Below are 13101 nucleotides of genomic sequence, written 5' to 3'. Positions count from 1 at the left end.
TTTTAAATTTTTTTGAAGAATCCTTTACAAAGCATTTTAAAAAAGCATCCATAAAGATGGTGGTCTAAGTCATAGAAAACATTTTCTTTGCAGGCTGTAAGTCCCTCTTCACCCCCTATATAATGGACTTTGCTGCCCAACACATTACCTTTCACATAATTAACATATATATATATATATATATATATATATATATATATATATATATATATATATAGTATATATTTAAATAGAGAAAGAGAAAGAGTGAGGTCCATAGGTATGTACCAGGTTAGCTGCCCTTGCAAGCTATTTTAAGCCTAGCCAATTTCACCTTTTTGTGCTTGAAATTACTTATCCCCATTTGGTTACAGACTGTCCTTATCCATCCCATGGTCAATAATTATTTATTACCCCTAATGAGAACAACTGGGATCATACAACAGATAATTTAAGGGGACCCATGCATAGGATAAAGCATTTAGGAACTGCCTCTGTACAGGACACAGTCCTGGGGTAAATTTTCTGTTTCCCATCCACAGACCTCAGTTTTGCTTGAAAATGGATGGGGATATACTTTCTTTTATGTGGTTGGGGAGTCTGTGCCATAGCAGTGGTGTCCTCTGCAAAATATAACTGTCCCTCCAAACCATTCTGTTGCTATTGTAGGAGAGGTTTAGACCCCTAGACCGAGTATTTCTGATGCCATTTCACTTGCTGCTGTGCAATAAATCCATAGTAATGGGTTAGAAGATGCCTTGTATGCCAGAAACAGGTCAGTACTTAGCAATCTGTAGGATTTCGTGTATAATGACAGGTCTTTGAATCTGTGCATGTAACACATATTGTTTAAAGCTTGTATCCTTTTAATAAGGTATCCTTATGGGCATTCCACTTGTCACATATGTCTGGATAGATACATATCAAAGGGGGCATTATATTCAATGATTGACCTAATGAGGGCTGAATAAATGAGGATAATGACATCTCTACATCTAGACACAATCCCTTTGTTTATAAGCTGTACAATATAGAAGGACTTCCTTACAACAACAGACACATGTTAGTCAAAAGTTAGGTCACTGTCCACATAAGTTCCAAAATCTCAAACAGCTGGGTCAACTCTTTGGGACATATTGTCAATGTGGTAGTTCCCTGGTGTAGATGACTTCCAAAAGGATACAATAATGCATTTTTTGGCATTTAATTTCAAACCATGAGTTTGACATGAGTTATTTATTTGATATAAACCTTCCTGTGGGATGGCTAAGTCATTTGGGGATTCAATGATTACCCCTAGCTTGCATTCATCTGCAAACTTAGTCAGCCAGAGCCATTTGGCATTGGCTTTTACTTCAGGAAAAACAGATGCCAAGCAGGAGAGGTCCTAGCACAGAATCCTGGGGGACTCCACTGGTGACTGGTCTCTTTGTGGAGGTAACTTCCCATGTTTTGATTATCTGTGTCCTATCTGTGAGCCCGATGACAATCCACAGGGGGACATAAGGGTTTATTCCCAGTTTAATTAACTTTTCTACTATGCCTAAGTGGAGAATTGTGTCAAATCTTCAGACAGGTTGAGGCATGCAGTGTGTACCAGTTTGGATTCATTCATTGTTTTGGCGACCTTTTCAAAAAAATCCACCAGATTGAGTAAGAGTATCCTGGCCTTGATGGATCCAAACTGAGACAGGTCTAGTGTTTGAAAGTCCCATATGTCTTGATTGATTAATTCCATGATAAGTTTTTCATGATTTTGCATATGAGGCTGGTCAGACTTATAGGTCTGTAAACTGCCTAGGTCTGTGCCCGTTATGCAGAGGAATGACTATAGCTGTTCTCCATTCACTTGGTACAAAATCTGCATGGAGGCTGAGACTGAACAGTGTTGTTAGGGGTGTGGCTAAACAGTGTTTCATGCTATTTAAGATGGATCCAGGGATATTGTCAGGACCTACTGATGCAGCATTTTGAGCTTTTGATAGCACTTCAAGGACTTGGTCTTGTGTGATAGCTGGAGGTGAGCCAATTTCAGGTGCATCTTGAGGAACACATGGAGGGTAAAGAGGAGTAAAGTTAAAGATAATTTTATTGGCCAGTAGGTTAACTATATCTTCAGTCTTAGTGTAGCTAACCTTGTTCACAATTAGCACAGTGCATCACTGTGTTGTGCTCTTGAGATTATGAAAATTAATAAAAAAATGCCTTGTGGCTAATTTTGGCTTGGGTAGCTAGTTTAGCCTCAAACTTGGCTTTGGTGGATTTTATTAAGCTCCTGATTTGTTTGTTTATTTCAGTGATGAGGGCTCTAACATGCTGGGAATTACTCTTCTTACTTTTGGTCAAAATTATTTTTTTTTCTATTATAAAGCTGACAATATACCCATATGCCTGCTGAATCCACTCCTACAGTGATTCAGCCTAGACACCTTAGTCACTGGTCCCTGACGTATGTCACACAGCAACTATGATGCCACTTCAAAATGATGGCCACACTGTGGACCCCAGATGCTACAAATAAACAAAAAAATGCAGTTAAAGAGCTGTTATATTAATAAATATAACAAAATGAAATTAGTTAAACAGGTTATCATAAATAGCACATAATATTCATATACCACAGAAAGGATAACTTGTAACAGAGGGTAGGTTATGCTTTTTTCAGGGATGAAAGTGAGAACTTATTTTACAAACTGAAGATAGAGGGGAGGAAGGAAGATTAAGAAAGTGAGGTGAATAGAAGGATAAAACTGAAAAGTGGTAAAGATTTATATGTGTGATAGGTGAGATTGGAGGGTCTCTCCTACATGATTAAAGGAATTTTTAATAAAAGATTTCCATGTTTGAAAAATATGATACAAGTACTTTTTATTGAGTGTACTTATCTTCAAATGCTGCAGATGTCAAATGGAGTAAGATGGACTGAGGGAGTGGGTTTGTGGGGTCTATGTTAGGCCATCAAATGAAACTTTCATCAATTGGCTATTAATCAAACATGAAACATCAAATGTTTGTTTTACCGAACAGTCATATCTTTGAAAAAAAAAAATCATTGAATGGCCATAGCTGGCCGACATAAAGGAAGTGCAACTTATTACTTACTTACCAGTAACTTAGCTATAAGAAAACCTGCCCTTTCCGCACCGTAGCACAACCTCAAAGTTGGTATATATAATTAGTGGGGGGGTGTAGGGGGCAGAGCTTCCCACATAAGTGCTGTCCAGTGTTCATTGAATCCTCCTGTTGTAGAGGGCTGTGCTTCCCACACCCCCTGCTAATTATTATATACCAAATCCAAGGTTGCATAACAGTGGGTTAAACGGACATTTTCTTATAACTAAGTTACCAGTAAGGCAGTATGTTGCGATTCCTTTATGTTGGCGAACTATGCTCAGTTTCAGGCATTAGGGAAATAGAGGCTCTGTGAATAAAACACAGGATGTCTGCAGGGCACATGTCTAGCAGCACATAGTCATAGAGAACACATGAGATGGGCATAAGTTCAAGGCATATACCAGTACCTTACCCAATTAGTGGACAAAGCAAAATTGTTTTCAATGTTTGCTTGCCTTACTGTTGCAAGGATCATAATACTTAAGTGAGTTGTGACTGAGTAAGGGACCTGCCAGTAAAAATCTAATAGATCCAGTTTAGCACCAACACCAGAAGGTAGGGACTAAAAGAAACAGCACCTCAGTCTTGACACATGACATTGTCCAGTAATGCCATTTCTGTGGGTTAAGCTGCATGACTGGAAGCACATAAGGCATGGGAAAGCAACAGCAAAGGAGAGAGTCTTAGCAGAAAAAAGGGTAATGACAATTACAAGTATCACTGAAGGCGACATTTCATAAGTATTTAAAACAACTTAATATATAAATAATAATTATACTAATAAAAAGGAAATGATATAGTACATAAAATAACGTTTGGTATTCTCATTATGTCTTATAACACGTCTTTAATAATGTATTGATATGTGTAATTACAGCTGTGGTGTATAGTGACAAAGGGAACTGTTTGCAAAGATGATGGATGTGTGCCAATAAATAATTTAACAGACATGATTCTCTGAACTGCATGTCATCAAAACTAGTACAGTATATGGTGAAAAGTTTGTTTCTGAGATCAACAATGTTTTTAATTACAGAAATGAAGGCTGGGGCTACAACAACCCTCGTGTGGGTATCTCTTCTTCTCACGGGACAAACATCAAGGGGTGTTTGGATAACACTATTTTCTTTCTTTAATAAAAACGTGTCAATGAATTGTAATTCGTTACTTATTTATTGTTTATCACACCAGGCTAAGCCACGAATCATTTTAGTCTTTCAGCCATCAGAAGTGCTAAAAGACAAGAGTAAATACAAGATGTAGGCAATTTAATGTGACCAATTAATTTAAAAAGACATGGGAAAACAGTTATCCTCCACTGAGACTGTGAGTGGTGATCAGGATTGAACCCTAGACACTGGAGTTATGAGCAGAGATCTCTTTGCTGAGTCACCATAAATGGTGTTATTAATTTACTGTTTCATACCTTGGACTTATAAGACAAACAAACCCTTCTGGTAAAAGTTTTGTTCAGAATTTTCTTACAATGGAAATGAAGCCATAGCCATGTTGAGATAAACAAATGTCTTACCTTTACATGCAGATGAGTTATTCGGGTCAATATGGTAACCATCATCACAGGTACAGTTGTAACCTCCCAAAGTATTGACACAGTTTTGTTCACAGTGTGTTTTGTTCTCTAGACACTCATCAATATCTGCCAAAAAATAATTATGTATTTAAATATGCCTTCTGTCCAGCAAACGAACAAAAAGTTATGCTATGAAAATAGACAGCTTTTAAATGGTTTGCAGGCCCTTTACTGTTTGATATAATGATATATAATAACACCATTTTGACCAAAAAGCATTAACATTCTGAACAGTGACACATCAAACAAGAACAGTGCAGCCCTGTTCATTAATATATAACCACCTACTGTTAGTATGTAAACATCATTGAAATATTCATCCATTCTAAATATGTCATAATACAGAAAACAAACTCAAGAATGTTAGCAGTCAGCTATTTAACAAAAAGTCTTTCTTTCTTACTTTTTTCATTCTTACTCTTTGCTACATATTCTAACAGTACAAGTTATCAAATAACACAATGTACCATTAGCAAGGTAATGTCTTCTACAGTATTATTATGCATTTTTAACATGAACTGTTGTCAAACAGCAATATTTTGACTTAGTGACTAGACAAGGAAAGGTGTCCCATTTGTGTGATGATTGGAAGGGAATGTACATTACTGACTATAATCTCTTGCGGCTTTTAGTAGCACTGCCTCACATTTGAAACATGCCTACCTTCCTGATTTATTTCTTGAACTAAAAATATTGGGCACATCCACATGTTGGCTAGGTCATGTTGCCATGTAACTGAACTATCCTTCTAATGAAAACTGATTAATTGAAGTACAAAAGTTAGTGAAGCAGAAAGTCATGTATGACTTTTTCAAAAACATGATCAAAAATTATTAAACAAGAACCGATGTATGGCAAGTAGCTGAGCAACCCACTGAAAACACAAAATTACCCGGGGGGGGGGGGGGGGACTTCCTGAAATTCCTGATAACACTTAACAAAACATTTATCTCACGTTCATGACAAACTCTCAAAAATTAGTCATGTACAATCCAACTAATGTAAATTAATATCATGACAAAATCAGGGTTATGATGCTCTATCATTTATATAGTTGTGCAATAACGAAAGAAGCATGTTAGGACCACCGAACTGATGGTGATATAGATAGCATATTTTATAGAACTGAAATGCATTTTGTTTAGACTACTAAATATATGTGACAGCAACAACTACTATTTTTTACTTATCATAACCAAAATGTAAACATTTTTAAATTTCAGATTGCTTTTAACTTTAATCAGAACTGGCTGATTACTACTGTTTTCATCAGGAGAAATGTAAAACAGCAATGCTTACCATGACATTTAGTGCCATCTCCAGATAACCCTGTTGGGCAGGGACCACAGGTGTATCCTGTTTGTGGTGCCTTATTATCTCGACAAGTATTATTGAGATAGCATTGATTTTCTAGGCATGCGTCATAATCATCTGTGCAGTACTGTCCAGTGTAAGCTTCAGAGCAGTTACATGCAGCAATCTGTGTGGAGAATAAATCATATATTGAACATTTCTGAGACAATCACTTTTCATGTGATGCACCATCAGCACTTCAGTTTAAATATCTTAAACCAGGTCATTAATAGCATACGTAAATGTCTTCTCAGTTTTCAGTAATAATGCTTAAATGTATTACAGTTATTACAGATTGTTTGTACTGTATATGGTGCATCACTAAAGTGACACAAGTCATGTAAAGTAGCATAGATAAAATTAACTCCATTTAGACTTTTCTTCAGACTATGATAAACAAGCAATCCTTTGGAATTTTATAGCAGGCAAAAATTATTCAGTATTTCTGCATGTAAAATTCTGGTGAGTGATAATAACTGTGAATAATTATAAATGAATGCATATCATCATATAATAAGATATAACGGGTCTATATCAGAACATCAAAAGTTCATACTTTTGAATGTTCTTACATCAACCCCTATTCAGCGAACGCTGAAAATAGTAAAACAACAGATAACCAAATTTTTTCCTAGGGAAAGAATTTGGTTGTCCTTTTCTGTCGTTTCGCTATTTTCAGCATCAATGTAAGAACATTCAAAAATATGAACTTTCGGTGTTCTGATATAGACCCAGATATAACTACTGAAACAAGAGACTCTTTAATTTGTGGTATGTGAAATGCAAGGATATTGTACCATACATGCCTTACTCTCTTCACTTTCATAGGTTCATAGGTGTGTACTAAGTGGGAGATGAAACATTTACAAGCAGGTGCCTGGTAGATGAACCATTTATAGGTTGTTTGTGTCCATTAGAGACATAGGCTTCAAACCAGGGATGAATTTCCTCTTTCCCATCCAGTTCTCCAAGTTACACTTGAATTGGGTTAGGGGAGATCTCTGCTTCACATGAATGGGGAGCCTGTTCCAAAGAAAGGGAAGTCTCTGGGATGCATACCTGCCTCTCCTGCAGGTCCAATTTATATCACATGCATGTTTATTTTTACAGTTAGGGTTAAAGTTAAGTTTGCTTCTACATTTCAGGTTCAGGTTAGGACAGGGTAGTTCTTGTGCTGTTTGTTTTGCAGGAGGTCCGTCAGAGTGGGCTCCTACGATGCCATGTATGCCATTCTTAGATCTTCCCTCCATAGCCTGCAGGAGACTAAACACAGGGACAGGGCTTTGAGGTGGTCTGCAGGGGTCAAGTTATTTACACCCTGTATTCTTTTAGTGAGGAACCTCTGTGAATGCTCCATTTGTTGGACGGTTAGGTACAAACCAAAGGGGGCACTGTACTCAATGATAGGTATAAAGAATGTTGAATACAGTGGAAAAATAACCTCCTTGGACCTAGATGCCATACCTTTGTTTATAAGTTGCACAACATAGAATGATTTCCCCACTAGTGTCAACACATGATGCTCAAAGGCTATATTAGTAACGATGTGTGTCACCAAGTCCCTCCTCATCCTTTTATTTATATTTGCCACAAGCTGTAAAGTGATTAAGTTGCTATCGTGAACACTAGCTAATGATAAATAAAAATCAATAACAATGTTTTTATGTTAATGTTACCAACATAAAAAACTGCTCTGTATTGTACAGTTTATTTTTATTTCTGCATCAGCATCTGTTAAGCTTTCTTGTGATTATGCGCATTCCTGTATAACTGTAATATAGTATTGGAAACAGAAAAAAAATGTTTGAATAAAAACATCAGTCTGAGGGGATCTTTCACATTGTAAATAAACATAAAATATCAAGACTTTTAAATTAGATTACAAGTTTCCATGCAGTCACTCACGTATTAATATGCATATGCAGTATTTGCATTCTGAGTAGTTTATTTATAATATTTGGTTTGTCATCTACCAAATGGCAGCCAAATGTTGCAGTATAAAACTAAATTTAAATGATTTGTAAAAATGTACATTTGACAAAAGCAAATAACTTGAAAACAAACAACATTCTACTGGACTGTTAGTAACATGGACATTGAAAGAAGAAGCTGCTTCTTTCGGTTTCCATGCTTATAAATAGTTTTCAGAATGCATTCTCATAGCTTACCGTGAATGTTGCATTTGAGTTCGTATTGTCACCGGATGCCAAACTGCTTGTGCTAAAGACACACGTGGCATTATTACTGCAGTTACATAGGACCAGCTGCAATGCTAATTCAGAGTGGGCCCCCTTAGAATCTTTAACTATTACGGTCGCTAAAATAGAATCTGAACTGTTGGGATACCAGACTAATGTTCCATTTCCTAAAGGGAAAAAAAACAATAAGAAATAACTATTATTTATGAAACCAATTTACATTTTTCTACTGTCAAAACATTCAACAACAAATTGTCATGCTTTGCACACAGCCAGACACAAATCAGATTTCTAAGCATATTCACAGTGTTGATAAAGGATGTCAAAATGTGTGATTAAACCTTATTTGCATAAAATGAACTGTAGGTTTAATTATCTACAATGAATATTTCTGCACATGTATAGGTAGAAAATGTTTATTACATCTCAATTGAAAAAAAAAGTAAAATATAATCATATTGGCCACCATGCCCGATACGATAAATGTCTGCAGCATTTCAAAACTTATGTCACAACTCATACGTAATATATTAGATACTGTAATGTCACTGTGATCATTCAATTTTTAATTTGGTATGATTCACAAAATGCAACAGCTAACTAGCTCCACATACTAAACAACAACAACAAAAAACACAGGAGTGCCAGCAGGCAGGTACTTTTAATGCAATTTATTTAGCACTTTTGTCCAAAATAACAAGGACTTCTTCAACATACCAAAATAATTGTAAGAAAGTAATTATATACCTATTACCCAATCATGTGACTCATCACATGCACACTCAGATGACATTTTATAAATACATATATAGAAAACTACTAATAAAATTTAATTAAAATCTATACCAGTTTCTTTTTCTTATCTTTTTCAGTCTCAAAGGCTTTAAAAACATTTTATATTAAATATACTGTTCATGCAAGGCAGTTTATCTGTCTGTAATTTTGGTGCCACAAACTCTTTTTTCTCAACTCCATTTTTAAATTCTTTCTCTCTCTCTGTTTCTCTTAGATATTTTATAGCTCTCTAAAATGCAAAGAAATATAACTTATGATGTTCAGGATGTTCCAACAAATACTTGTTTACAGCATTATTTAATTTCTTAGTTGTTTACACGTATATATATATATATATATATATATATATATATATATATATATATATAGGTCTACTACAGATTATCGAACTTTTAAAATATCGAGTTTCATATGGCCAAGACCATATGATCAACGTTTCAAAAGTTCTAATGCTTGAAAAAAAAAATTCTGGACGTTTTTGCAGGGGTGCAAGCCCCCCTGCATCCCAGACCCCCTGCTATTTAAATATATCAACTCCAAGATTGCACTACAGTGAGGAAGAGGGAAATTTTCCCATTCTGTGCTGTAGACAGATCTCCCTTCAGAACGTTCAAAGTTTTAAAACTTTGATCATATGGGCTCAGCCATATCAAAGGCAAAGTTTTAAGATTTCAATCATCTGTAGGGGACCTATATGTGTGTGTGTGTGTGTGTAAATACACTACTATTCTGGTCCTTGTGGTCATCCCCATTTAAAATATAATATGTATATACAATGGTATGTAAATTATACATTTTGTCTCACAAGTAATATACTCTGTACTTTAAATAGTTTGGTTAATGTCAGTTAACTTAACATATTTTCTTTGTAAAATAAATCAAAAAGCTTTACATTGACCACAGCTACATGTGACAATTTATTTTTCAGTTTTCATTAATGTCTGCAGTGTACTATCTTTTTGCAAAAGGTTTTTAATAGTGTTATATTTCTTATATACTACTTCAGGTTTATCACCTATAATCTTAATTAATTCAAACTTGCCCTTAATATTTTTTCAGTTGTCTCATTAAAAATCATAAGTATCCCTAATATTTATGGGCATAAACAAAATAATCTATTCCCAATACTCTTGCTGTTATTAATATTAAGTTAACCGTAAAGTAGTACGGGGTGGATCTTTAATAAATAATTCCTGCTGCTTTGTCCTTTAAAATATATAATTTACACAGCTTTGTGAAAATAAATGTATGGTATGTTCGACTTCTCTAAAAATCATCATTGGTAATTATTTTTGAAAACCTAATAAACTGCCACACTGAAATATTTTTTCTTTGTAAAATAAAGGTGATTACTAGTATAATTTTTGAATAGCTGTTAACAGACATCTCTTTCCAACAATTATTTTTAAATCCCAGAACTTACATCCATTTTCACCTTAACATCCAAAAAATGTATTTCCTGCCTTATGTCACATAATACAAATTCCAAAAAAGGAGTTGTGTTATTCATTTGCTGCATAGACTCAACACAATCTTTTTAGAACCACTCCATATAGAGTACAAATCAACAAATTAAAGGAATAGTTTAACATACTTATACAATGGGACAGATGGCAATATTTTAATTCCCTAGCACCCCATAACTATGTTTGAGTATGAAGGGGCCATTGTTATGCCCATAAAAACACCTCTAAACTTTTAATAGTTCAGCTTAAATAGAAAAAAAAATATTCTTATGTAAAATGCCAACAAAATGCAATTGGTATTAACACTAAAATTAGACTATTTTTTTTATTACATTAGATATTATCATAACTATTCCATTCCTTCCAAAATAGAAATATATGTAAATCCATTTTTTATATCCACAGTAAACATGCAAGTCTCAGTACCTTTAAAATAAGACTTTACCTTACAGAGAAAATCCTAAGAATCTTTGACATTAAACTTTACTTACATAAAATGAACTGTAGGTTTTATTATCTAAAATGTTTATTTCTATACACAAATAGGTATAAAATGTTTATTAAAGTTCAAGGAAAAAAGTTAAATACAATATTATAGGCTACTATGTACAACATAATAAATGTTTGGAGTATTTAAAAACTCTTGGCACAGTGCATCCGTAATCTGTTAGACTTGACAATGTCTCTGCAATTATTTATTTGTTAATTTGATACTGACCTGATATGACCAAAAAGAATGCTAAATAGGAAGATTACATAGAACACATATATTTTGTTGGTTCATCTGTTTAATTTAACATGACACTGAACTTTTTGTGTCAGATCATTCTGAAATAATAATAATAATTCCTCTGATGAACATAGTGGCATACCTTTTTCAAAATTGTTGGGATAAAAAACATTTTAATATGTTAAGCTTCAAAAACCTTTGGTCAAGGAGCAGAAGTATATCTACAGCATTTGTGAGTCACAGTTCCACAACATTAGTATGAAAACTTAGTTGCTATAGCAGATCATATGAGAGAAAGAAGTTAGAAGTAAGGGCATGAAGCAGATATTCAGTTATTCAGTCTGGTAGCCATTTTGGCCTTTGAATGAATATTCAGGGTAAATTAATAAATCTGAAGATACTGTTTTCAATGGTCTGAAGTAATTTAGTGTGCGTATTCTTATCAGAAGATTAGAATACTGATGGCAATAGCTCATTGTGCTTCTGGTGGAAGAAGATTAAAAGATGAATAGGCCAGTTTAGGTTGTTGTAAAACATATGAAGTGGTAACATCGGTATCATTTAAAAAAAAGGATGTTATCTAACAGAATTCCTACATAGCTTTATTCTTTAGAAAAAAGCTGCAAAAGTACCATAGCCAGTGGCATAGTTAGGGTGGGGCAAAGTGGGTAACTGTCTCAGGTGCAAGATGTTAAGGGGTGCAAATGTGAGACGCTGAGTGACTGCTGGTCCAGTACCAGAATTCAGTTCTGAATGCCAGTACAGAAATGAATTTTCATACTGCTTTTCTGAAGAAGACAGCAGGACTGAAGTTCCTGAACACTTCTTGTGTGGTGTAAGTTGTAGCAAGCTGCTTGATACAGTTTTAAAAGCTGAGAGAGCTAGATTGGAATAGACATCTTGTTTTGCTTCCTTCTCAGCTTGCAGTAGAGGGACACCAGGTTGGAAAATGACACCGGGAACTAAATAAACCAGTACAGCTCTCATCATAGCAATCCATGGTACCTAGTCTGGGTATATTGGTGATCCTTTTGTATGTCCCAAACAGCATCACTGTAGATAAGCAGTAATGACTTTGAATAATGTGTTAGACTTTGGTCAAAGGTCAGTAAACTGATCCTTGCATATGCACTGCTCAGTAGCTGACACAGAATATCTTGAAATCAAAATATTTCTGTGATTTTTTTTTTTTTTTGTATTCATAATCAGTCATGTACCTTTGTTGTTTATCGAAGTAGTATTTTCACTTAATTAATTATATATATAGAAATATATGGTAAGCAAAAAAAAAAAAAACAGGTTTCAGGAATATTTGCAGTTTTATATAACTAATATCCCAAATGCCAATATTTTCCTTCTTTCATTGCACCACATTTGTTAACAAAGAAAATGAGACTTAGATCAATTACTTTTTTAAAGTGTTGTTTGTAGATGATGTTAGCCTCTTACATCAGGCGATGATCTTCAACAGGCACACAAGTGATTTAATGCTGACTGTGAAATGGATAATATGAAAATCAGCACCTCCAAATCAGAGGGTATTGTTCTTTTCTAGAATAAAGCCTGGAGTTGGAACATTTACCAGCAGATGGGTGTAATGCTGGCAGTAATGCAGGTGTGGGGACATGAGAGAACTGAGCTAAAGGACGAAGTTCTTGATTTACCGGTCAGACTATGCTCTAGTCCTCACCAATCATCAGTAGCTATGTGTAATGACCTAGATGATAAGATTATAAATAAACACAGCAGACATGATATTCATTCCCAGGATGGCTGGGGTCACTCTGACAGACAGTGAGAAGCTCAGCAATCTGGGAGGATCATGGAGTACAGCCAATGCCACTCTGCTACTCTATGTTGAGAAGAGTCAGTTCA

The 13101-nt window shown here is 34.9% G+C and overlaps 1 protein-coding gene across 1 annotated transcript in view; it reads right to left on the bottom strand.

The window, feature by feature from the left end:
- Positions 1 to 4574: 4574 nt before the first annotated feature.
- LOC122801228 (mucin-like protein) overlaps positions 4575 to 13101 on the bottom strand; it is a 471963-nt gene continuing 463436 nt past the window's right edge. The window contains exons 23-25 of the mRNA XM_044070781.1: positions 8206 to 8402; positions 5984 to 6164; positions 4575 to 4750 (exon numbers count right to left, since the gene is read on the bottom strand). Of these exons, the coding sequence (XP_043926716.1) occupies positions 4575 to 4750; positions 5984 to 6164; positions 8206 to 8402 (554 nt within the window). The remainder of the gene's footprint in view (positions 4751 to 5983; positions 6165 to 8205; positions 8403 to 13101) is intronic.

Source organism: Protopterus annectens, chromosome 4.part1 (genome assembly GCF_019279795.1).
Source record: "Protopterus annectens isolate FY-2018-M chromosome 4.part1, PAN1.0, whole genome shotgun sequence".
In the NCBI taxonomy this organism is placed as follows: Eukaryota; Metazoa; Chordata; order Ceratodontiformes; family Protopteridae; genus Protopterus; species Protopterus annectens.
This window is presented reverse-complemented; position numbering and strand designations above follow the sequence as displayed.